Here is a 24,658-nt window from a genome sequence, read left to right as displayed (position 1 = left end):
GAAACAATTATTTCTTTGCCTTCTTAATAGGCCCATGCCTCTTCTTTCATCCTAAAGAAAACTGTCCCCTCTCCATTGTGTGTGTGTGTGCATGCGTGCACTAGTTACTCTCCTCCCTCTTCTGTGTATAGAGGAGATGGGCCTGAGCACCAGCTCCAGCTGCATAGAGTAAAGCGAGTTGAGCCCAGTGTTCATTCCTTTGCTTGTGTTGGGTATAGGCATAAAAGTCAGGTCCAGTCAGGGAGATGTCCCCATCATGAATAAATCCTTTATGCATATATCTTTAGAGATGGATCTCCAGGCTTTATATACATAATGGTGGCTTTATATACATAATGAAGAAAAAAGCTCTCTTCTCTGCCTCTGGACATTCTGTAAGGATATGCTATTTGGAAGTGTGGCAGCAGCTTGAAACCATGATGATTATTAATATGCAAACAAGACCAATGAGAATGGCAGAAAAACTAGAGAGAATCTGAGTCCTTGATGACTTTACCCAGGAACTGTAAAAACCAGCTCTGGGGCTGTACTACATGTGGAGATCTTATTAAATGAGAGAATACATTTCTTAATGTTTAAGACAGTGGAACCAGGGTTTTTTATTATTTACATCCCAAACATCTTAAGTGACTTATTATCTCATAGATTTATGTGAAAAAATGAGGTAATTCCTATAAAGTGCTTAGCCCTGTGAAATGTTAACAATTATCATTGATAAAACACCTCATTATGGAATTATTTACTGCTTTCTTCTTTACTAAGATATGTCATATTTCTCCAAATATATATGAGAATATTTGTGGGCAGGACCAAAGCTTCTGCTTCTTTGATGCCCAATTCAACTACCAAACAAAACACATAGTATTTAATGTATGTTTCATGATTAGTCAATATATATATATTTTTTCTCCCTAAATATAACCCAGATGGACAATCTAACCCAAATACCCTTGTGTTGGGTGGAGACTGTGTCCCCAAGAAGAATGTTTTATTTTGCTACTGGGCAATGAATTCCAAGAGAATCTAAGTAGTTTGAAAAATGGGAAAGTGGCAACCCTTCCTGACATTGGCAAGTGCTATAATCACAGGCTATTTAGGCTCCCTAGAAATCATATGGTACATCTTCTTTATTTTATAGCTGAGGCCCAGAGACTTCTTTATGGTCTAGAGACCAGGCCAGGACTGGAACCCATCCTCCAGACCCTGCTTTAATCCCTTTCCAGCATTTGTCATTACTTTCTTGACTTTCTCCACAGTCAACTTCCCTTACAACCTGAGTAAGAGGGAAGCCCTCTCCCTAAAGGCTGTTTGGGCTGCCAGGAATTCGTGGGAGTCCATCAGAATCTGTGGGAATCTGTGCATCCACTCCCTCCCAAGGTTATTCTGCAGAGTTGCTGCCAGGGACCAGGTGGCCTGGCATGAGATCTGAGACTCGGCATCCTTTGCTGACTGCAAACATCAGCCCCTCATCCCTGAGGGGTCACTGAGGGCTAGAGGTGGAGAAAAGGCCTCTCCCTGTCCACATACTGATCAGCAACTAGCATGGAGGGCTGGTAACAAGGGTAAGGAGGGACTCCCCATCCAAGTCAGAGCACAGTGGGGCACAGCATCTAAACCTGGATGATGTCATCCATCCCAGGGTGAGATCTAAAAACTCTTAAAAGACTTTTGTTCCAGCCTGTCCTAGTCTGGCTCTGCATGTGGCCTACCCTACCATCACCCCTGCCCCCAGACACCATACACATTCATAGCTTTGTTCATGCCATTTTGCATACCTAAATGCTCCCACCTTCTCTCATCTGCTCCCCACTCCCAAGTTGTTGGCCTGTTGAATGAAAATTTCAGTGCAAATTTCTGCCCTTCCATCAGAGTTAACCACATTCTCCTCTATTTTCCCATCATACTTGGTTTATTCAACATAAAATTTAATTAAAAATGGCTTTAGTTGGGTCTTTTCTGATAAATCAGTGCTTCTCAAACTTTATATGCATACAGATCATCTAGAGATTCAGATTTGGTAGGTCTGATTTGGGGCCTTGGAATCTGCATTTGTAACCAGCTCCCAAGTGATGCTGACATTCATCGCCCATGGACCAAAACTTTGAGTGTCAAGGTATTGCTTTTGAGTTCCTTGAGGGCAGGTATCATGTCTTATTCATCTTTGTAATACCAGGTTCTAGCAGAGTGTCTGGCTGATTATATGTAATTAATACACATTCATTAAATTGAAATGAATCAAATTAAGGCACTGGTATTTCTAAGGTGTCTCCTTTAAATGAAAATATGTGGTCTGGGCAACATTACAAACAACTGTAGCTGGAGTAGCAGAAAGTCGGGTGGGGCAGGACTTGGGGCTCATAGGAAAGGCAGGATAAATCGACATTACAGATCCAGAAACTCAATTTTATCAGTCTGTTTAGGTTCTAAAAGACTGATTAACATTAATATGTAGACCAGAAGGCCAATTTATTATTTAACATCAGAAGATATGTCTTTCCAGTGACAGAAATACCAGTGCTTGCCAATGAGGTTCTCTCTTGTTTCCTACCATCCATCCATGCTTCCTGCCCACCCCCCAACCCTTCACCCTAGGGATAATTTAGCTTATAACCTTGACTCAGAATATAGGTAACTAAAGGAACTTGCAGGTAAAAGACAAACTTGAGGGGCAAACAAAAGAAATTAATCATGAAGGTATCTTTTAAAACATAGTGTACAGGGGCACCTAGGTGGCTCAGTGATTGAGCACCTGCCTTTGGCTCAGGTCATGATCCTGGGTCCTAGGATCAAGTCGCACATTGGGCTCCCCTTTTGCTTCTCCCTCTGCCTATGTCTCTGCCTCTAGCGCCATGTCTCTCATGAATGAATGAATGAATGAATAAATAAATAAATAAATAAATAAACCTTTAAAAAAGAAAAACTTGACAAACTGTCCCTTTTCCAAAAAGACTGTACTTCTGTAACAGAATACTTATTTCCTTCCAATACAGTCTTTCTCCTTGGGTGGTGCTGGGTAAAGACATATACATTCGTGTTGCCAAGTATCTGTGTCTTTCTAAGGCCTTAGTCCCCTAGATCCTAGATCAGTGGAGGGGCTAGGTGAAAAGGGGGCTCACAGCCTTGCCCACTTATACTTTGTCTCATGTTGAGCTGGACTTTTCTGGTACTTCCTGGTAACAGTCAGTTTGTGACTAAGTACCTCAGCATAGACTTTGTTACCAACTAACCTGCTAACCATGCGACATCCTATGAGTCACTTTCTGTGCTTCAGTTCATTCCTTCCTCTGTGAATCTTCAGAGATTTGGAAGAAATAGGATCTATGATCTCATCCAGCCCTAAGATTACCAACTTAATGTATTCTATATTTATAGCCTGTTTTAAAATACAATATTTCATGGATGCCCCACAATTCCACATGTACCTATGAGAGGAATGAGTCTTAGAGAAAATGAATACCTTGTCTTAAAGCATCCACCTAACAAATGGCCAAACCAGGTCTTGAACATAGATCAGACTCCTCATTTCCTCAAGCACTACTTGATAAGGTCTCCTGGAGCCTGGACGAGGAGGGTTTTTACTTCTCCCCCAACCTTGGGAGAGAAAGCACAGCTTCTGGCTCCCTTGATTCCCCTTTTCCTTATCTCTCTCTTCTCAGGGTCTGAGTTGTGTTCACCCTTTCTGTCTTTTCTGTTGAGTTCTTTATGTTCTCTCTCAGTTTTCTCTTTCTCTCTCCACCTTCTTTTCCCTTTCCCTCCCCTATCCATCCCTCATTTAGCCTCTTCCCACCTCTGCCATCTCTCTCCTCTTGCATGCCAGCCTATCTTGATAAACATTGTAGATTCTGTTTTGTTTTGTTTTAAAAGATTTTATTTATTTATTCATGAGAGAGACACAGAGAGAGGCAGAGACATAGGCAGAGGGAGAAGCAGGCTCCCCACGGAGAAAGCCTGATATGGGACTTGATTCCTGAACCCTGGGATCACAACCTGAGTTGAAAGTAGATGCTCAACCACTCAGCCATCCAGGTGCCCCTGTAGATTCTGTTTTTATAAAGATGTCACTCCATACTCCTGGACGAATCTATGGTTTGGTGAGGGCAGGAAGAGGGTGCCCAAGCACAGCTTAATGACTAGGGTGCTGTTTTCTAATCTAGTGCAATGGTTTCCAAGCCTCAGGAGAGATAGCCTGCATTGGAATCACCAATGGTGAGGGAATGTGTGGTTATAATTCAAAATGAAGATTCCAGGACCCATCCAGAGACTTTATTCAGTAGGATCAAGGTGAAAATTTAGTACTCTGTATTTAAAAAAATCTCTTCTGAGATGATTATGATGAACATTAAGGTTCCTACCTTACTATTGGGACATGTGTCCACCAGAGCCTGTCCCTAGGAGTGAGTCAATGAGTAGCCAAGTATCCGCTGTAGTACCAGGAGGGTTGCCTCAGATAGATGCCTTGTTTGTAGACTATGAAACATCAGTTAATTAGTTTGGCTCTTGCTCCTTTCCCATACCAAGTGTCTGCCCCATTAGTGGTATATCTGGCTCAATGTGGGGGAACTTCTTGCTTTTGCCACATTTGGGCAAGCAGAATCTCTTAATTTACATTCTACCTATTTTTGGCCACAAACCCCCAAACCATTAGGATATGCCCATTCCTTTCATCTTTTTAGATGACACTTCCCTCTTTCATACAGTTGTCCCCCTGTTGGGATAGGAGCTGGAAAGGAGTAAGAGGAAAGCAATTTTCATTTATGTCCCTCTAATAGAACATGTGTTTTCTAATTCCCATACCAGTATTTTCATCATGAAATCTGTGGGTTTTGACAGCCACATATGTAGAATCTCATAAAATTTTTGAGGCCATCTTGTCTACCGGTACCTCAATGTCTATCACTGAAAGACAAACATTCTTTGAATATGAGCGCTTTGCTGGGATTATGCTGTGCCCTTGGTTTGCACTTTGTGCTCTCCGTAGGGGCAATATTGCCCCCAAGAGGGCTGAATATTTGTGTTACAGTTATGCCAAGTCCTCCACACCTTCTTCATCCAAGGACAAAGGAGCTGAAGATAAAATTTGAACTTACATATGTTAGTCTTTCTAGCTGTTCACTGGGAATGATCATATTTGTCCTGACTTCTACAGCTGCAGTGAGCTCTCTCCTTTAATTGAATAGGTCTGGTCATTTGTTTCACTTATTTGGCATCTAGCTCTTACCATTAGTGGCCTTGCATCACTTGTTTGTATCTGGTATCTGTTCCATCTTTATAACTAGATTATAAAGCATTTTATGGTAGAGATCCTGTGTTCATGTGATAGTTCACTCATTTATTCATTCATCAAACACTCACTGAGCACCTCTAGGCATGGGGCTAGATTCTAAAGAGACAAGAGAACATGGTCTCCAATTTCAAATACTTTCTAGTAAATAAGGAGTGGCAAAACCATGTGACTGTAGAGATGTGTTTAAGTATATGTGTACAAGTATAACTATAGAGATGTGTCTAAGTTGCATAGAGAGGTATCCTTCCTTGTTGGAAGGAGGCAGCACTTGAGTTGAGCTTTGAAGGAGAAAGGAGGAACTTCCCAAATAAAGAAAGAATATGGAACGAGAAATCCATTCCAGGCTGAACTGGAAGCTTCCCATGTGGAAGGAGGGAAGCACTTGAGTTGAGCTTTGAAGGAGAAAGGAGGAACTTCCCAAATAAAGAAAGAATATGGAACAAGAAATCCATTCCAGGCTGAACTGGAAGCTTCCCATGTGGGAAGGGACTAGAAATGAGGCCAGGCCAAAGCGAGAGGCACCTTCAAGGTTAGTCTAAGGGCATGGATTTTATCCATAAGGCAATGAGATGCTACTAGAGAATTTAAATTAGCTAGTGGCATTATAAGCTCTCTATTCCCAAAGCTCACTCTGGCTGCAATGTGGATAGGAATAGATAAGGATTGGAACCCAGTTAAGAGATGTGGCAACAATGCAGAGTTGGTGATGCTTGGGAAAGGGCAGTATAGGTGGGGATAAAGAATCCAGATAACTTATTGATTAATATATTGTAGGGGTGAGTGAAAATTGGTACCACTATTTTAAAGGAAGATTTATCACTAGTTATTAAATTTTAAGAAAGTAATCGTCTGTGACTCAGAAATGCCAGTGTGGTTATCTCCTCTAAAGAAGAGTATTTACTGAGCATTGTTTGTTCAAAAGTAAGCCAGCTAGACCATCACTTCCATCACTAGAGGACTAGTTAAAGAATATGCTATTAAAAGGATCGGCAGTACCTCTATGTAACAAAATAGTTCTGTCTCCAACACATTCTATGAGTGAAAAACGGCCAGTAGTAGAATGATCATATAAGTTTTGATGTCCTAGAGAAAAACTCATTTTGGCATTTGGGAGAGGCCCATTGCAACTAGCTATCTTCCTACCTTCTCTCCCTAAAGTAGACTGAATAGACATCAAGTTGCACTTACCTCACAGCGTTTCCACTTAGAATTCTTATTTCTGTAAAAAAATTAATATTGAGTGGATACAAAATAGCATTTATAGAATACACGTGAACTCTATAGAGTTGGGATGTAATCAATTCCACCAACTATAAGAACATAAAAGCATTATTATTTTCCATACCTGTGTCCCTCTCAAATCTATCCTATTCTTCCCCTCTGGGAGATAATCACTTTCCTGAATTTTGCTTATGGTTCTTTGTATGTGTTCACATTGTTTAGTTTTGTGTGTTTTTGAACTTTATATATGTATATGGAATCATACAGTATATATTATTCTGTGACATTCTTTTTTCATCTAAGATTATATTTTTGAGGTTCCATGTTTGTTTCAGCAGAGTTCCCCAGAGAAGCAGAACCAATAAAGATATATATAAAGGAAATGGATCATGAGGAAATGGCTCATAAGATGATGAAGGCACAGAAATCCGACCATCTGCTGTTTCCAGGCTGGAAACATTATAGTATAATTTCAGTCAGAGGCTACAGAACTGAGAATCAAAGGAGCTGATAGTATAAGCCCCAGTATAAGGGCAAAAGAAGACTTATGTCCCAGCCCAGTAGACAGGCTGGAAAATAAGGGGATGGATTCCATCTTCCTTTGCCTTTTTTTTCTGCTCAGGCCTCAACAGATTAGATGAGGCCCACCCACATTGGGATGGATAATCTGGTTTACCAAATCCATTGATTCAAATGTTAATCTACAGACACACCCAGAAATAATGTTTAATCTGGGCACCGTGTGGCCCAGTTAAATCAACACATAAAATTAACTATCATCGTTGTTGAATGTAGCTGTATTTTTCACTTTTACTTCTCTCTCATATGAATACCTTATAAATTTATCTGTATATTTTGAAGGACATTTTGATTATTCCTCCTCTCTACCAGCTATGGACAGTGCTGGTATGGACATTGCTCCATATAATCCTTGTATGGATATATGAGAATTATTGTGTAATATATACTATATATATATACTATATATAATATATATATATTGTGTAAGGATGTGTATCTTCAATTTTCTATATAATACCACATAACATCAAATTCTTTTCCAAAGTGATTATATCAATTTATATTCCTGCTGGCAATGTATTAATTATTCTACTCGTTTCACTTTGTCAGACTGTTGTCAAGCTATTTTTTGTCAATCTGGTGGATGAGAAGTAATAGCTAGAAAGCAAATCCTACACACAGCTACAAAGAATTGAATTCTGCTGTAACCATGTGATATTGGATGAGGACTCAGCTTCAGCACGAAGTGCAGCCTGGCTGACCCCATGAGTGTGCCTTGTGAGACTCTGAGCAGAGGACCGACAAAACTCTTTCTGCAACCTGACCCACAGAAAGTGAGATAAATGCATGTTGTTTTAAGCCACTGAGTTAAATTGTGTTAAACTGTTACACAGCAACAGATAATGAATACATTATTGGATCCATGGAGAAGGAAATAGAATCCAAACATGCTAATTAGTTCTACTATAAACAGAATTGTTATAATCTATGAAAGGGCAGAGAGCTGTTTTCTTTAGTTAAATTGTTGGTGAAGGGTTTAGATTACCCTCACTGGGTTAGGCTCTCAATCCCTTGACTGATCTGTGACTAGGAAAGCAGGATTTGTCAGAAAATGACAGCTCCCATTAACCCACATGGTTTGAGGAGACACTTCCCAGGAGAGGGGCGCTTTCATAGTTAAAACAATAGAATTCTGTCGCAGTAATGCAATTGGAAAGACAATTAGAGAAGATAAAATTATATCTAAAAGGAGATCATTTTTTCATCATTGAAGTTAATATGATTATATAAAATCATTTGAAAATTAGCAGTAGGTACATGCAACAGATGATTAATATGAAGATCAACATAAAATTATGGTTTTTGATCAGTAAAAATTATAAAATAAAATGGAAATCCGTTGGTAGTAAGAACAAAACAAAATTTACCAAAAAATAAACCAAAATGGAAATCTGTAAGACCAATATGAGACAAATTTAACTTGAGACATTCCTGTACTTGACTGACTGTCGTGAAGAATAATATGACCATTACATTCTAACTAAATGCTTATTTCATGAGAGAAAATATTCGATGGCCAATTCACACTAAGCTTAGCTTAGTAGGATCACTTTTTTTTTTTTTTTAGGATCACTTTCTAACCAGTACTTACAGTTTACTCAGTGATTCTCAAAATTTAGTCTGCCTAAGAACTACCTGGGAATGTGTCTTGGAATGCTTATTTTTTTATAATAAATTTATTTTTTATTGGTGTTCAATTCACCAACATACAGAATAACACCCAGTGCTCATCCCGTCAAGTGCCCCCCTCAGTGCTGTCACCCATTCACCCCCACCCCCCGCCCTCCTCCCCTTCCACCACCCCTAGTTCGTTTCCCAGAGTTAGGAGTCTTTATGTTCTTTCTCCCTTTCTGATATTTCCCACACATTTCTTCTCCCTTCCCTTATATTCCCTTTCACTATTGCTTATTTTAAGACCACCACCCTCAAGAAATTCCACATCAGTACCTTTGAGTAGAACCTACTCACTTGCATTTTAACTTGGAAAAACATTACTTCAGCCCAAAGGAAAGAATCTCAGGAAGTGGCACCTCATTTCTGATCTGGAGATCAGCAGAAGACAGATTCTTAGGAGTGAATATTTTTCTGGCAAACCTCAACATCAGAGAAATTGGGTATTGTGTGTGATTACTTAAGACTGTTTACTTTATACCCATGAGAATACATCTGTACCTAGTATTTGTATGAGATTATATGTGAGGAATCTTAAGGGTTCTGCCTTACGTTGTGTATTCTCTATGCTTTCTCTCAGTTTTTCCTTATGTACTATGAATTTGAGAGGGAAGGAAGGAAGGTAGCAATGGCATGAAGGACAAGTTGGAGAGGCAAGGAGAGTCGATAGCATAATCTCTGAGAACTGCAGATGCCCAGGCATTGTGATGGAGAATATGCTTATTTGCTCTTTGGCAATGGTTGGTTAGCTATCAATGAACTAGAGCAGAAGACCAGAACGGAAACCATGACACCCACCCCACCATAAGTTTGGGTTTCCTCCAAAACCATTTCCCCTGTGTATGTGAATGCAATGAGCTAGAGAGAGGATATAAGTAGGCTTCAGGAGGTTCCCTCCACACTCTAGAATCTGTGGTGACCGTTTCTGAGCTGCTTGCTTCTACCTTTGATCAAATCTACCTTCAGTTCCATGGGAGGCTTTGAGGGTCATCTGTACCCAGGGCTGTCTCTCTTCTTCTATGGACTTTATCATGCACGACTAGCTTCAAGGGCCTTGATGTGCAACCACCCTGTCCAGTATCGGCCATGTCATCCCTGGAGAAAAGGAAGATGGGCAAGGCTGCAGCAAATATACTATGTTGGGCTGGTGAAGATATTAAGTGCCTTCATTTTAGCAGCACAAGAGCTGCATAACGTACATGGACAATTTGTACTTATCAGCAAGATATATCATCAGAGAAACTTTTTGTACTGCAAACAGTGGCAGCATCTCACTCTGTATATGACTTTCTTCCTGAGCGGGTGTGTGGATGTAGTGAGCCAGAACCTGCTGCCCCAGAGGTGTGCTGCTCTGGAGCAAGGTGCCCAAGCCCTGGGCATATTTCTATTTCTGCCTCTCATGATGTCTCACATGCAGGACTCAGAAGGTGTGGAGCTACAGTCTCACATCCTGCTTACTCAGGCCATATTCCTGCTGGTGCTGGTGGTGATTGCAGAGCTGTGGGCTCCCAATATGCTGCAGCTTTGGGTTATGAAGGCCTTTTTTTATATGATGATAGGTTCTTGGCTGATTCAGATAGGCTTTATGCTGTACAAACCAATTTCTGGCTATAAATGGATGGATGATGACAAAAACAACATTATATTTGTCACCACCTTCTTCTGCTGGCATGTGGCTTTCATTGCAATTTTAATGATCTGGGTCTATGGCTTCTCCTTTTTGTGGTATTATTACATTTGTTGAGGTATGAACCTTGGTGATCCCAGAATGGCTCCTGTCACCTGCACATTCTGGAATACCTGGATGAGAAGTTGTAGGAAGTGGAGGTGTTAGGAAGATGACTGAGGCAACAGACTCTGCTGGGATGGACATCCACCTCTCCCCTTCTGGCTTCTGAGCAGTGTCATCTGCTGCGCAGTATGCTGGGACAGGCAAATGAAACCCAAGAAGCATGTTATGACCTTCACTCTCAGCTCCCCAAGTATTTCCCCTACCTCTCCTACCTCTCAATTCCAGACAAGGCATTCTCCTTGTCTTGCTCTTCTCTGTACTCTTCACATCCCTCCTAGGAGAATATGAAAATAAATGTGCTGTATCCTGCCTTTGGGTCTTTATAAATATCCTCACCTACCCCAGAGAATACTGATCACTACTTACATTTAGTACATCATAATATTTTACCCATCATAATAATTACTTCTTCACTCGTTCTCTTTCTGGATCTCTTCAATGCCTATACTCAATCTAAACAGATATTTTAACTATAAAGAGCTCAGAGAACTATTGTTGAATTCTTTCTTTAGATTATTATTTGTCAGATAAAGAGATCTCGTATTTTTAGCTTTATTGAAGTATACTTAATTTAAAAACCATTGCACATATTTAATGTATATATTTTGATGGGTTTGGACACATGTGATACCATGATAACATCATCACAGTCTTTGAAGGCAATTTCCTCTGCAGGGTCTAGCAGAACAGAGCAACACTTTGCATATAGTGAGAGCAAAAAAGGATCCATGTGCTTCTGGAATTTATCTATCAGTCTCCTTGAGTGCAGAGTCTGTCAGACTCTTCCATCTGGGTAGATCAGTCCATTGCTCTGTACACACCTCGATCAATTTCCAAGTAGTAGACTCCTCTGGAACCACTCCTTTCTGGTTCTCATGTCTAGTAAAATTCAGTGGCTTATTTATTCCATCAAAGTTTAATCCCTACAACTATCTTATCATGTAGATTTATAGATGATAATCTTAAAACTCAAAAGGGTTGAAAAAATATCATAAGGTAGCCAGAGATTTAGCTATGTCACATAATGCCATACCTGGGTGTCAAGGAAGGTAGAGTTTTTTAGTAGTAGAGTTAAATTGTTGGCAACTTGCAAAAGAATGTCTTGATGCTTCTTTCCCTGCTGTCCTCAGGATACGGAGAATCTGTTAAGCTTCCCTTACTCTTGGTCATGGTCATGGTTAAGCTTGCCTTACCCTCGGTCATGGACAGAGTGAGGCTGGGGCCCAGATTCTAGGGAGTCATCATCCTTCTAATTTACCTTTTGCTTCTGGTTCCTAGAACTGGATGTACCTCTTTTCCTTTGGTTCTGGCCTTACTCTTCCTTGTTAATTTTATTGTTCCAAAGTTAAGATGTAGCAGTGGTGAGTTATTGTCTGGTTGGTAAGGTTTTCTACCCTGTGGTTCGAGGAGCTTCTGAGCATTCTCAGTTACTGCAAAGGGGGAGGTGCTTCCCAGTGTCATTTCAGTGGTGTTCAGCAATGTCTCGGAATGCATGCATGTGACCAGCAATGCAGTGTTGGGATGGCATGCATGTGACCAGCAGACAGCTCTCCACGGAAGGCTTACACCTTGCACCAGTGGGATATCCAGTCAGGTAACAATGCTGCTCTCCACTGGAGATGAGCTATGGTCCCTGGGGTGGAAATAAAATATTTCTCAGGCATTGTTTCAGCATCTGTGCTTCACCTTGGTCCTGATGACAGGTGGAGCTCTGCAGTTTTCCCTGTAGTTTCTGCCCTGTTCCTGGTTGTCACCACTGGATCCCATCTGTCACCTCCCCCAACTCTGAGTATTTCTCAGGCCTTGCCAAGCCTCACAGCAATTCCTTCCTGAAGCCTAGTTGAACCTCCTCTAGTGTCCTAAGACTAGGAAGGTGGGGAATCTGTATTTCCTCTATGCTCTTTCTTAGTGGTATGGCAAAGGCCTCTTTTCTACCTCACTCAGTCCTCCAATTCTTTTAACCTAAAGATTGACTCTTGTTTTTTACAATTACAATCTGACCTCATCTTGAGGCAGTATCTGTCACTAATTGGGGGAAAAGTTATTTACAATGGTGGAAAAGCAAAGCCTAATATTAATATATTAGTATTTCAATATATTATCTCTCTAAAGATAAAAATCGAAGAGATACCAAAGCCATCTATTGACAGATTTGTCCATTTCTGAGGACTTTTGAGCTCTTGATACTGATGAACTCATCTCTTGTTATAAAATAGTGCTTCCAAATATTGTCATGTTTCACAATATGTTCCTCTGAGGTAAAATAATAAATATTAGCAGCCTCCTACAAAGCCACAAAGGATTATTACTGAGGCTTGATCTAATGGTGGAATGGACAGGCTTGATATTTCAATCAAAGGGCCTTTCTGTACTCTTCACATCACAGTAGGTCTGATTACTCTGAAAAGTAATCCTAACCACTTTGGAATGTAAAACCAACAGAAGATAAATTTAGAAAAACAACAAAATACCCTCCCGAATTAGAGAGAGAAAGGTGTAATCTTCACCACTGTCCATCAGAGGGCATCATCTTTACATGAGCCTGGAAAAGGCAATTGTTCTCCATTTGTTACTGAATTATCAATTTAAAAGAAATGAAGGGATGAAGAGGAAGGCAGAAAAAGACACAAGCAAGTGTCATCCAGGCATCCAGTAAACATAATGAAGATCTGTTTGTTTCTTGTTAGATGTGTGGACATGAATAAGCATAGAATTCAATCAATAGATACAGGTAATATGTAGATAGATACATGGAAACATAGATACATAAGGTATATAGCTATATACACATATAGATAGCTATGTAGATGATAGATAGATAGATGATAGATAGATAGATAGATAGATAGATAGATAGATAGATAGATATGTTTGTATCTCAAAAAACAAAACTGTCACAATGCCCTTTGAGTTGAAGTGGCTGCCGTTCTTTCAGCAACTATGTAAATATAACCAAAATGCTCTTGTTTGGCTTATCACATAATAGGCATGCAACAAATAATCAGTGAATGAGTAAATAAAGTATCTAGTACAGGTGTAGCATAGATGAAATGTTGGTTTAATTCTGATCTGGGTTTTGACAAATAAATAGGAGTTTGTTAGAGGCATTCAGACAGGAATTCTGAGGTCTTGTATGTTCCTGTGCTCACCAAAGCTCAGCAAATAGAAGCTAAGCAGTGCACTTTTAGGGATTTCATGGCCCAATAATACAATAAAACTACCAAGTTCCTGCCCTGTAGAGTGGATGGCAAAGGAAGAACCATGCAAAATTATCTGATGAAAAGTTTAATAATTTACTTTTCAGTTTGAAGGCAGCAGATTATTAATGAGTTCTTACTAACTGAAGGGGAATGTTGTGCCAAAACAACAGAAATACTTGCAATTACTGTACTCAATATTCAATATATTAGGGTATATACTTAATATACTAATTAAAATTTTAAACTTCACATATAAAGTTACTTATAAGTATAATATGATTTAAAATTGCTATCATTTGTTCATTATCTTTCATTTTTTTTTATTTTTTATTTTTTTATAAATTAATTTTTATTGGTGTTCAATTTACCAACATACAGAATAACACCCAGTGCTCATCCCGTCAAGTGTACCCCTCAGTGCCCATCACCCATTTACCCCCACCCCCCGCCCTCCTCCCCCTCCACCACCCCTAGTTCATTTCCCAGAGTTAGAAGTCTTTATGTTCTGTCTCCCTTTCTGACATTTCTCACACATTTCTTCTCCCTTCCCTTATATTCCCTTTCGCTATTATTCATATTCCCCAAATGAATGAGAACATACACTGTTTGTCCTTCTCCGGTTACTGTGGCCAAGTTCAAAAAGGGTGTTGCCTGAGTTCTTCTCTGGGATTTTGATGGAATCTTGTCTCACATTTAGATCTTTCATCCATTTTGAGTTTATCTTTGTGTATGGTGCATGAGAGTGGTCCAGTTTCATTCTTCTGCATGTGGATGTCCAATTTTCCCAGCACCATTTATTGAAGAGACTGTCTTTCTTCTAGTGGATCGTCTTTCCTCCTTTATTGTATATTAGTTGAGCATAAAGTTCAGGGTCCACTTCTGGGTTCTCTGTTCTGTTCCATTGATCTATATGTCTGTTTTTGTGCCAGTACCACACTGTCTTGATGAACACAGCTTTGTAGTACAACCTGAAATCTGGCATTGTGATGCCCCCAGATATGGTTTTCTTTTTTTAAAATTCCCCTGGCTGTTTGGGGTCTTTTCTGATTCCACACAAATCTTAAAATAATTTGTTCTAAGTCTCTGAAGAAAGTCCATGGTATTTTGATAGGGATTGCATTATACGTGTAAATTGCCCTGGGTAACATTGACATTTTCACAATATTAATTCTGCCAATCCATGAGCATGGAATATTTTTCCATCTCTTTGTGTCTTCCTCAATTTCTTTCAGAAGTGTTCTGTAGTTTTTAGGGTATATTTTGAGAACCATTTGAATGGTAAATGGTTCTCCAACCTTTTATTTTCAGGTTGTAGGTGTCATCACACATTTGATAAATCAAATTTTCCTAAACAGATACCATTTCCATATTTTGTTAGTCAAAATTTCTCAGTCACTTCATATTATGAAACTCAAAATTTAAGATTTTCCACTCAACCAAAAGAAAATTATTGTTGCCAACTTCTTGAGGCTTCTCTGTCTGAATTTTTATATGTATTTTAGATCAAAGAATAAAGGACCAAGACTAACCCTAGAACTATAGGGTAGACTCCTTTTTATGATCATATCCATGAGATTTTTTTTTGACCTTTGGCCAAGACTTCACTAATCACCAGTACAAAAGACTGTCCTCTTATAACTCAGTATGTTTCCTTAAAAGGAATTGTTAAATAGGGTATTTTTGTGAAAGACTTTCCCAATTTTTATTCTTTTTCTGTATTACTGTAGATAATTGCACCAAGACCTAATTACGTACCAAAAGCATTTGGAACCTTTTATGCAGGATACAATTACACCTCCTTTGACTTTAAAACTTACGTGAATTGTATTGACCATCATTCTGAGGTCTTTGTATCAGCAAAGATGACAATAATTAGGAACAAGGTCTAAATTCTACATGCTGTATCTTTTCCTTAGATAGCTGACGAGGAGCAGTAACAAACACAAAGTTTTGAATCAGAAGTCACAGTTCTCCCTAGGAGAAGTCTATTGTCTATCAATATCATATCTAAACTTTTATAAGTGAACACTGGGACAATGACTCTAGGTTATTTGCTTTGTCTCTCCTTCATCTTCTTTCTGTGTCCCAATTCCTCAATCACAACTTTTAGGTCTTTATATTTGTATAGGACTTAAAACTTCCATATTGTCTTCACATTGATTTCTCAGTTGAACTGAATTATCCAGCACCTACTAGTGCCAGGCTCTACAGTCATGAAGATGAGTTGGACATGGAATACGACTTCCTCTATGCCATTGTCTTTCAGCTGAGTTCATCCAATCCCTAATTATTGTGATTTATTTTTCTACTGTTAAAATAGGATGTTAGTTTCAGAGAACAGATTGCAAAGGGGCCATTATTTCAATGTACTGCCATCTAACTTTCTATTTGTTTAGTAACCTTTCTAAGTCCCTTTCCAGATTACTCTATCCTCTCCAACCTTGTGACTTTTGCATCACTAAACTCACTTTCCAAGGGTTTTGAAAACTAGTTGGTATTATTTTGACAAGCAATATCTCCTGGACATTCTGTCCACTGAAACATCAGCCTACAAGAGGCTTGAATCCCCTTTCTCTGAAGGGCTGTCAGGCACTTGGTTATCTTATTAAACAATTCTTCCATTTCTCTGGTTCTCTTCTCATGGACCATCACTGCTATAAGCCCTAATTTGGCCAAAAGTTACTGAGAGGAGAATCATTCAGTATCATACCCAAAAGAGGCTTAAAAACTTGAAAAGCTCTAGGATTTTTGGGAAGCTCGTCATATCTAAAAATCTTGTTGTCCCATAAAACAGAAGAACTTTGGAAGTTAGAAGAAATGTTAATAATGAACCGCCAATAATTTATCATTTAGATTTGGAAAAGTGTTACAGTTTCTTTAGTATATGTAAAGGCCAGATATTCTTCTTTAAAGTGATTTTGATTTTTAAAGTAAAGAGATTCATTATGTCTTGATGTTTTATGTGTTCCAAGATGAGTTGATATCCTACCATATTTCTTCAATCAATTATCAATTACCTCATTTGTTAGTGTGATACAAGAGATTTCAGGATGAAGCTCTGGATGGTTTACTAATCTCATTTTATTCCTTAGTTTATCATGTCCTTTGTAAAGAGCTATCACAACCTGAACAACAACAAAAAAATCTCTTCAGTCTCTTTCTAAAAGAATCACGTACATAACATTGATAGATACCCACATTCCTTGGGCATCTTTACACTGGAAATGGCAGTACATCTCTTTAGCAAAGATTAGGAAAGAGATTCACAGTAATTTCTGCAAAAGTACTGCAAAGTTCCTCCTAAAGGGCAAAGAATGCTTTCTTTTTACTTAAAAGCTCCTGTGTCTCACTCAGGACTGAAAATTGAACGAGAGATTCAATATTTCACTGTGATGGCTCATTTTTATATTAATTATACATAGGCTCCTATTGATATTAATACATTCACTTCACAAATATTTATTGAGTGCTTACATGTGATAGAAACTGCTCTACAGGTTTGGGATGCATAATTAAATAAAACAGTCAAAAATCCCTGCCATCATAATAGAACTTATATTATGAAGTAAAATCCTAGTGGCCTACAGACACATTTTTCCAAGGGATCCTTAGATCAGTAGCCATCAAAAAGAATCTATCGATTGGATCATTCTGATACTGACACTGCCATAGCTGCTATTGTGATACCTGCATAAACTTTGTCATTTGTGGTAAGCACCACCTCCCATTTAAATCAAAGCTCATAAAAAAAATAAATCAAACCTCATTTTCAAGTAGAGCATCTTCTTTCAGCATTTGTGGCCATTCACAGTGTGCCACTACTGCTGGCACCCCACCATTGAGCATTCGTTATTATAGGCACCATCATACATAGTCTCACATTGCCCCTCAGATTTTGAGTCATGCCTCTAAGATGAAACGTTCTGGTGGAGTTTAGGGCAGGTGTCATGTCCTTGCTGTCAGGGCAGGATTCACTCAAGTGGGGCAAGTGGTCAGAAACTGAGTGACCAAAATAAAACAGCACAAAACCCTACTAAATTACTTTCTCCTGACCCCACTCAGTGATCAGGACCCTCTTTGGGCTAATTTACAGGTATCCTAGGACATTGCAAGGAAAGATCCAAATGTGGTGAATCAGACCCAAAGCCTGGATGACCCCAAAATGACTTACCTACACTTGAAGTGAAGATCTTAATCTTCAAATCCATGTAAGGCAATAAAAATTAGTAACAAAATTTAATTTCCATATTAAAGTATTCTAAACATTTATCTTACCACAAATTGTTCTCTGTGAGTAAACTTATGCCCCAACTTGCAACAAATATTTTGAACCTTGGTAAACTGGAAATATTCTTGAAAATTCTTTGTTCTCCTTTCTTTTCATTTCTAGGACTATTTCTATGTGGATAAAGTTTTCTGTTTTTTTCTTTGAACTGGTGATGATAGTGTGTAAGTAGTGTGAGCCCAGTTTACAGTTGAAAAACGTTATACCATCTTGAGAAAAGTTAAAATGAAAGATAAATAAATACAGCTTCTTTCCCATATTGTCTCTTGCTTGCTTCCATCTTTTCTGGAGTGACTGGTCTAGAGGAATGGGGGGACTGATCAAGATTAAAAACTTTGGGGTCAAAGTTTATTACAGAAAATCTCCAGCTGTTACCTATGCTATGATTTGATGAAAATATTAAATGGCTTTGTTTCAATATTCTGGTAAATTATTAGATATATGGGATGACTTTTTTCTAAGTAGCTTCTCTCCATAGAAATATGGTTTATTTCTTTTGTACCATCTGCAGGAAAGGAAGTCTAATTAAACATGTAAGGATATACACAAGAAGTGGTAGGAGAAATGATACAGAAAAATAGATCATTGTGAGGAAGTCCAAGGGGCTTATTTTTAAGTCCATTCAAATGCATTTTTCATGTGAAAAGTAAGTATGATTTACTAGCATATTTGAAATAACACGGGCTCTTGAATCAAATGGGGTCTTGAATCAACACAGAAATCTGTGGTGTAATTACTATCTTTCAGTGAAAGGGAGGCAATGCTCTCTATTTTGTGAGGTTAAGAACTGAATGAGAACAAAGTATAAATACCTAGCCTAGCTTCTTCCTTATGGAAGGTGTTGAACTAATGTTTATTTTATCCCTTTTCAAAGCCAATGGATTATGAAGTAACTCACAGCCAACCAGAGGAAAAACTATCTGAGAAAGAGGAGAGAGGGTGGAAAACACACTTGGATATTTGATTGAATTTGCCAGCTTATCTGAAAGATAAGTCAAGTTATTAAAATTCATTGAGTACTCGTAAATTTCTAGAAGGATATTGGTACAAAAGACACATTAGAAATAAGTGAACATATCCTTGCTTCCCTGAAGCATAAAGTCAAGTTAAGGAGACAGAACTAAAACTCAAGATCTATATCATTGGACAAAAATTTATAAGGAAACTATCAGTGCACACAAAATACTATGGACTAAAAGCCTAAGTATAGGAAGAGTCTGATACATTCCAGGAGATCTAGGAGATCAGGTAACAAAGACTTATCTTCAGATCAAGGTCTACACCAGAGATAAATAGGCCACTTCCTGATAGAATCTGGAACCCCTTAGAGGGGGTGTCACTGTGTGGTCACAAGGGGTGGAGTCCTGTTGACTGGGGGCTAATTCTGCCTCCTAAAATCAATCACAGTGGCAGGGAAAGAATGGCAACATGAGCAATGCTGGTGAGTCTCTAAAAGGGATGTCTCTGAGGCTTCTAGCAACCGCTACATAAGGCAAATCTCTCACCTGCCCAGCCTTAAACCACATGTGGCTTTTATGTATCATGCCCTTTGTTTTCTTTTTCTCTTCTTCTCCTCCCCAACTCGCACCCCCACTTTATGCCACCTGATCTTTGGAAGAAAACAGTGACTTGTTAATTATAACAATGGGAGGTGTGAATGATGGTGCAGGAGGGTAGTGATTGAGTCTACCATTGTGGTAGATTATTTGTAAACCAGTTCTTGATAGAGGACTAGTGCTTTGCAAAAAAAATGGGTTGAGAGGACATTTCAGGTGATGGGAATGTGGGAATAAAGATATGTAGGTTGGAAGTTAGAGTGTATAGCATATTCAGGAAAGAGCAATGTCTTGGCTGGCAAACAGAAGGAAGCATGATATGGTGTAGTAGGAGATGGTGCTGGCAGGCAACCCAAAAGCCAGATCTAGTGAAGGCTTGGGTTCTTTAGCATATTGAGTAGTTTTTGAACAGTATCAATAAGAACAACATTAGAAGATTAAGGTGGTAGTGTGTGCAAAGTGCTTGGACAGGAAAGATAGGGAGACCATTATAAGAAACTGATGCCATAAACTCAAGATGAGAGATGATAGGGCCCTGAAATAAGACAGTGACTGCATGGATGGAGAGGAGAGGATAGATTCTAGAGATATGTAGGAGGAGAAACCACATAGCATGGTCCTCTGTTACATGTGGGAGTGTTTGAGAAGAAGAGAAATAGAGCAAAGGAGTAATCATAGATGATTTTCAGGATTCTGATTTAGATAATTGGAAGAGTGGTGGTTCTAGTGACTGAGATTGGGAATACAGAAAAAGATCAAGCTAGGAAGTAAATGATCATATAAGCTTTGAAAATGTTGAGATGGAAGTGCTGGTAGATGTCCATGGAGAGATGTCCCATACATAATTCATTGGATATTTAGAACTAGAACCAAGGAAAGAAGTCTTGACTTAAAACAGATTTTTGGAATAATTCGTGTGGAATACATGAAATAGATCAGGGAATGCTTCTAAAAAGAACAGCAAAGGCATCTGTCTAGCAAAGGGCAAAACTGACATCAGCTCTGTCTATTGAGTGTTTGATTGTCTGGGTTCTATTTCTATTATAGAACCAAGAGTCATCAGGAAAAATGATGGAGGGGTCTGTTTAGTTTTCTTATATTATCATAACTACACTCTAACAATTGTGAGTAGCACTTGCTATTCTCACCAGACATTTAACCCAACTAAGAGATAGGACTAATACAGTATTTATGTTGCTCATTTTACAAGTCTTTCATTATAAACTTTGGGTGTGATGGAAAAATGCTGGGCATTGATAAAACAATTGGATTATTCACTAGTTGTGCATTAAAAAGCATAGACAGAGCAAACTTTGAGGAGGCACCTACTCTACCTATGGTCTCTGTGCTTGGCTTTGTGACATTCAATATTCATCTCCTCAGATTAACTTAGGCAGCACAATGATCAAGGCTGAGAGAAGTTATAAATACTTTGCATGACCAAATCAGTATTCAAAAAAGCTCCTGTTGGGCCCAGTTGAATTTCAACTGGAATAAATGTAAATTCCTGCCCTTGGTTTCTGAAAAGTGACTGAATAAATAAAGGATAATGGAGTTAATAGTATAATGTGAGAGCTCCCAAAGCTAATCCTATTTGGGGCCACACTAATAGAACATGCAATATGGGCAAAGTTGTTTTATGCTCTTCCCTGGGAAGAATGCAGAGTTCTTGAGTTGTGGGAGCCACTCTAGCCAGAGGGAGGTAGAAATGAGGCCATCTGAGGAATGGCTGAGGAATTGCTTAGTGACTGATGAGCCGGAGGGGTTGAGGTGAACAGAAGGTTGAGATTTTTTTATAAATATGAGAGCAGCAACCCATTTAAGAGGACTTAGATGAATTCTGTCAAGGTTCAGAGGGCAGAACTTCTACAAATGGAAAGAAGATAAAAGAAGGCAATTTATAGTAGGAAAATCTTCATAACAATTTCATCTCTTCATAAATGGAATGGGTAGCCCTGTGTGGCTGTGAGCTCCCCACAGCTGGAAGTGCTTAAGCAGAGTGACATCGCAGAGTAAGTCCTGGAGAGGGGGAAAAATCAAGATAGATGACCCTAAAGATCATCAAATGCTGAGATTTGGCCCTGTGAAATAATCCATTCTATTGCTTCATTTTCTCATCCTGATGCAACTCTAATTCATAAGGTTTTTTTTTTCTCCCCACATAGAGATAATCAGTTCTACAAATCTTATAATTCTGCTAGAGGATGAAATCTTTGCTGATTTTTTCAATACATTTCTTTCTCTTCCGGTAAGTATTCCCAGAATTAAATTCAAATGTTTCATCAACAGCCAAATAGTGAATCTCACTGAGATGAGTACATTTTTTTAAAAAATAGTAAACTGCTACTAACTCAAAACTATTTAAATTTGAGCAAATAAATAGGTATCAGAGTGAATCTCACTGAGATGAGTACATTTTTTAAAAAAAATAATAAACTGCTACTAACTCAAAACTATATAAATTTGAGCAAATAAATAGGTATCAGAATCTCTTTTAAAATCTCTAGGAGCTTCACACTACTATAAATCCCAAATCCTCAGCTTCCTTGATTGCCTTTGCCTGCCCTGTTATTTCTCATCATACCCTTTGTTGGTACCCAGGTCTGCATTCTCTCAGCTCTGCACCCCTTCTTGGCTGTGTTGTTAATTTTTATAGTTCCACCTACCAAAGTCTTAACCATTTTCCAAATCTCTGCTTAAATCCTGTTCTTGAGAAATTCCTAGCTTCTCCTTATCAGAACTTATTTCTCTTTGCCTCTGTGCCCCTTGGCACTTTGCATCCTTCTTGTGTTAAATGGATGTGTCTCTCCCACTAAACTGTGAGAATGTGAATTTATGCAGGACAAGGACCATGGATTATTTATTTTGCTCTATTTTTCTTACTAAGTGTTTGGCATCCAGCACTTTTTGAGCTATTGCCTGAAACCAAATATGTATTTTCTTAACCTGTGCAACTAAAACAAATGTCAAACATCAAAATATTCTTAGATCCAAACCTTGACTAATCACATTTTTTTTTGGTTTAAGTTTTTGGTTATATCTTAAGGTTGGTGCCTTATAAATTGTAGCTCAGTGTGTCCTTTTCCTTGGAACACCATCTATTAAAAGATGGAATTCATACAATTGGGAAAAAACAATTTTGTACTACCTCACAAACATTTATTGGGTAGTTACTTTGTGCCAGCCAGTGGGATTATTACTGGGGATGCAGGTATTAATGATGCCATCCCTGTTCTCAAGGAATCCTCAGTCTAAGGTGAAAGAGTAATACTTAAGGTGAGGTGAGTGCAAAACGGGTTGTGGGTGACATGATAAGAGTGTCTAGAAGGAAGCAAGAGTACAAGTGCATCAGAGGAAGAGACCATTCCTACCTGGTAGGTCAGGAAAGGCTTCAGTGAATAAGTGACACAAGCCATCTTTAAAGAAAACAACATATTTGACAATTGGCTGGAGAATAAAATGGGGAGAAAAATGTGGATCTTTATCTTTATGCTACCTCTTTAGGTATGGGGAAAAGATGGCAGGTGTTGGGGGGAGAGTGGATTGAGTGGGGGTGGTGGATTGAGTACTACAAAGCAGAAACCTTACAAACAGAATGGAGTAACTAAAGGCACCAAGGAAAACAATCCTATGGTACTTGGGGAGAAACTCTAAGCAACTTCAAGGCAAGCTGAAGAAAAAGTTGTGAGAGGCAGACATAGCAAGAGACAAAGCTGCATAAACAAGCTCTGTGAACAGGCAGGCCATGCTTAGGAGTTTGGATATTATCCTGAAGGTGCTAGAGAGTCATCGAAGGTTTTCAAGTAAGAAGTCACATGATCAGACTTTAATTTGTGAAAATTATTTCTGCAGAAGTCTGACCATAGGTTCAGTTATAAGAGGGACTATGATGGAGGCAGGGAAACTAGTTAGGAGATTATTCAGTGATAGGGGTCTAAAGGCAAGAGAATGAAGAGAATGGAAAAAATAAGAGATTTTTTACAAAGGAAAATATTGGAACTTGTCACTGTTTGAACATCAGGGAGAGGTAGTAACAAGAAGGGAGGAGTCAGATGCTTGAGTGAAAGGTGGTGCCACTGTCTTAACAAAAGGTTGCAGAAATAATCTTGAGGCATGTTAGTTGGTTAATTCATCAACACAACTTATGCAGTCTACAATAATGTTCTAGAAATGGTGAGAATGATGTGGGAGGTAAAATCCCAGACAAGAATATAAGAAAGTCTTGGCCATTTAGGTAGCTATAGTCTATTTAGAGAGACAGTATTAATTCATGTTGAATACCACTGTCAATTTACAAATTTTAACTATTTAATTTCTATAATCACCCTATGAGATGGACACCACTCCCTTCTTAAAGATGGATCTCAGAAGTTAAATAGCTCACCTAAGAATACATGGCAAGTCTTGAGAAGTTCTGGAACCTGACCAGGTTTTGAGGCTCTATACCTCGCATGTTTTCCACATCAGCCCCATGCCCTCTGAGGTGGAAATGTCATGTGGTGGAACTGCTTCCATGTACTACTCCCAAATAACCTCATGATTCCATAGTCCTACCACACATCTCATAAAGGCAACTTCACATGCCAGGCAAAACATATTATGTCATACCCCAAGTGCAGAGCAGATAGGGGTTATTAAGAACTGAGCCTTCCAGGAAACCACAAATGTTGGAAAGGATGCGGAGAAAAGGGAACACTCTTACACTGTTGGTGGGAATGTGAACTGGTGCAGCCACTCTGGAAAACTGTGTGGAGGTTCCTCAAAGAGTTAAAAATAGACCTGCCCTACGACCCAGCAATTGCACTGTTAGGGATTTTTTTTTTTTTAAATTAATTTTTATTGGTGTTCAATTTACCAACATACAGAATAACACCCAGTGCTCATCCCGTCAAGTGTCCCCCTCAGTGCCCGTCACCCATTCACCCCCACCCTCCTCCCCCTCCACCACCCCTAGTTCATTTCCCAGAGTTAGAAGTCTTTATGTTCTGTCTCCCTTTCTGATATTTCTCACACATTTCTTCTCCCTTCCCTTATATTCCCTTTCACTATTATTCATATTCCCCAAAT

General features: G+C 38.9%; 2 protein-coding genes across 2 annotated transcripts in view; both read left to right on the top strand.

Annotated features, from left to right (window-relative positions):
* The first annotated feature begins 9,728 nt into the window (after nucleotides 1–9,728).
* On the top strand, nucleotides 9,729–10,502 carry LOC129505890 (transmembrane epididymal protein 1-like). The gene has a single exon (XM_055319199.1). The coding sequence runs from the start codon at nucleotides 9,729–9,731 to the stop codon at nucleotides 10,500–10,502; it is 774 nt and encodes a 257-aa protein (XP_055175174.1).
* An 8,961-nt stretch (nucleotides 10,503–19,463) lies between these two features.
* Nucleotides 19,464–24,658, top strand: part of RGSL1 (regulator of G protein signaling like 1) — a 66,162-nt gene continuing 60,967 nt past the window's right edge. The window contains exons 1-2 of the mRNA XM_055319032.1: nucleotides 19,464–19,476; nucleotides 21,757–21,839. Coding sequence (XP_055175007.1) covers nucleotides 19,464–19,476; nucleotides 21,757–21,839 — 96 coding nt within the window. The remainder of the gene's footprint in view (nucleotides 19,477–21,756; nucleotides 21,840–24,658) is intronic.

Source organism: Nyctereutes procyonoides, unplaced genomic scaffold (assembly GCF_905146905.1).
Source record: "Nyctereutes procyonoides isolate TBG_1078 unplaced genomic scaffold, NYPRO_anot_genome, whole genome shotgun sequence".
Lineage (NCBI taxonomy): Eukaryota > Metazoa > Chordata > Mammalia > Carnivora > Canidae > Nyctereutes > Nyctereutes procyonoides.
The sequence above is the reverse complement of the archived record's forward strand: the minus strand, read 5'-3'. Positions and strand labels throughout refer to the sequence as shown.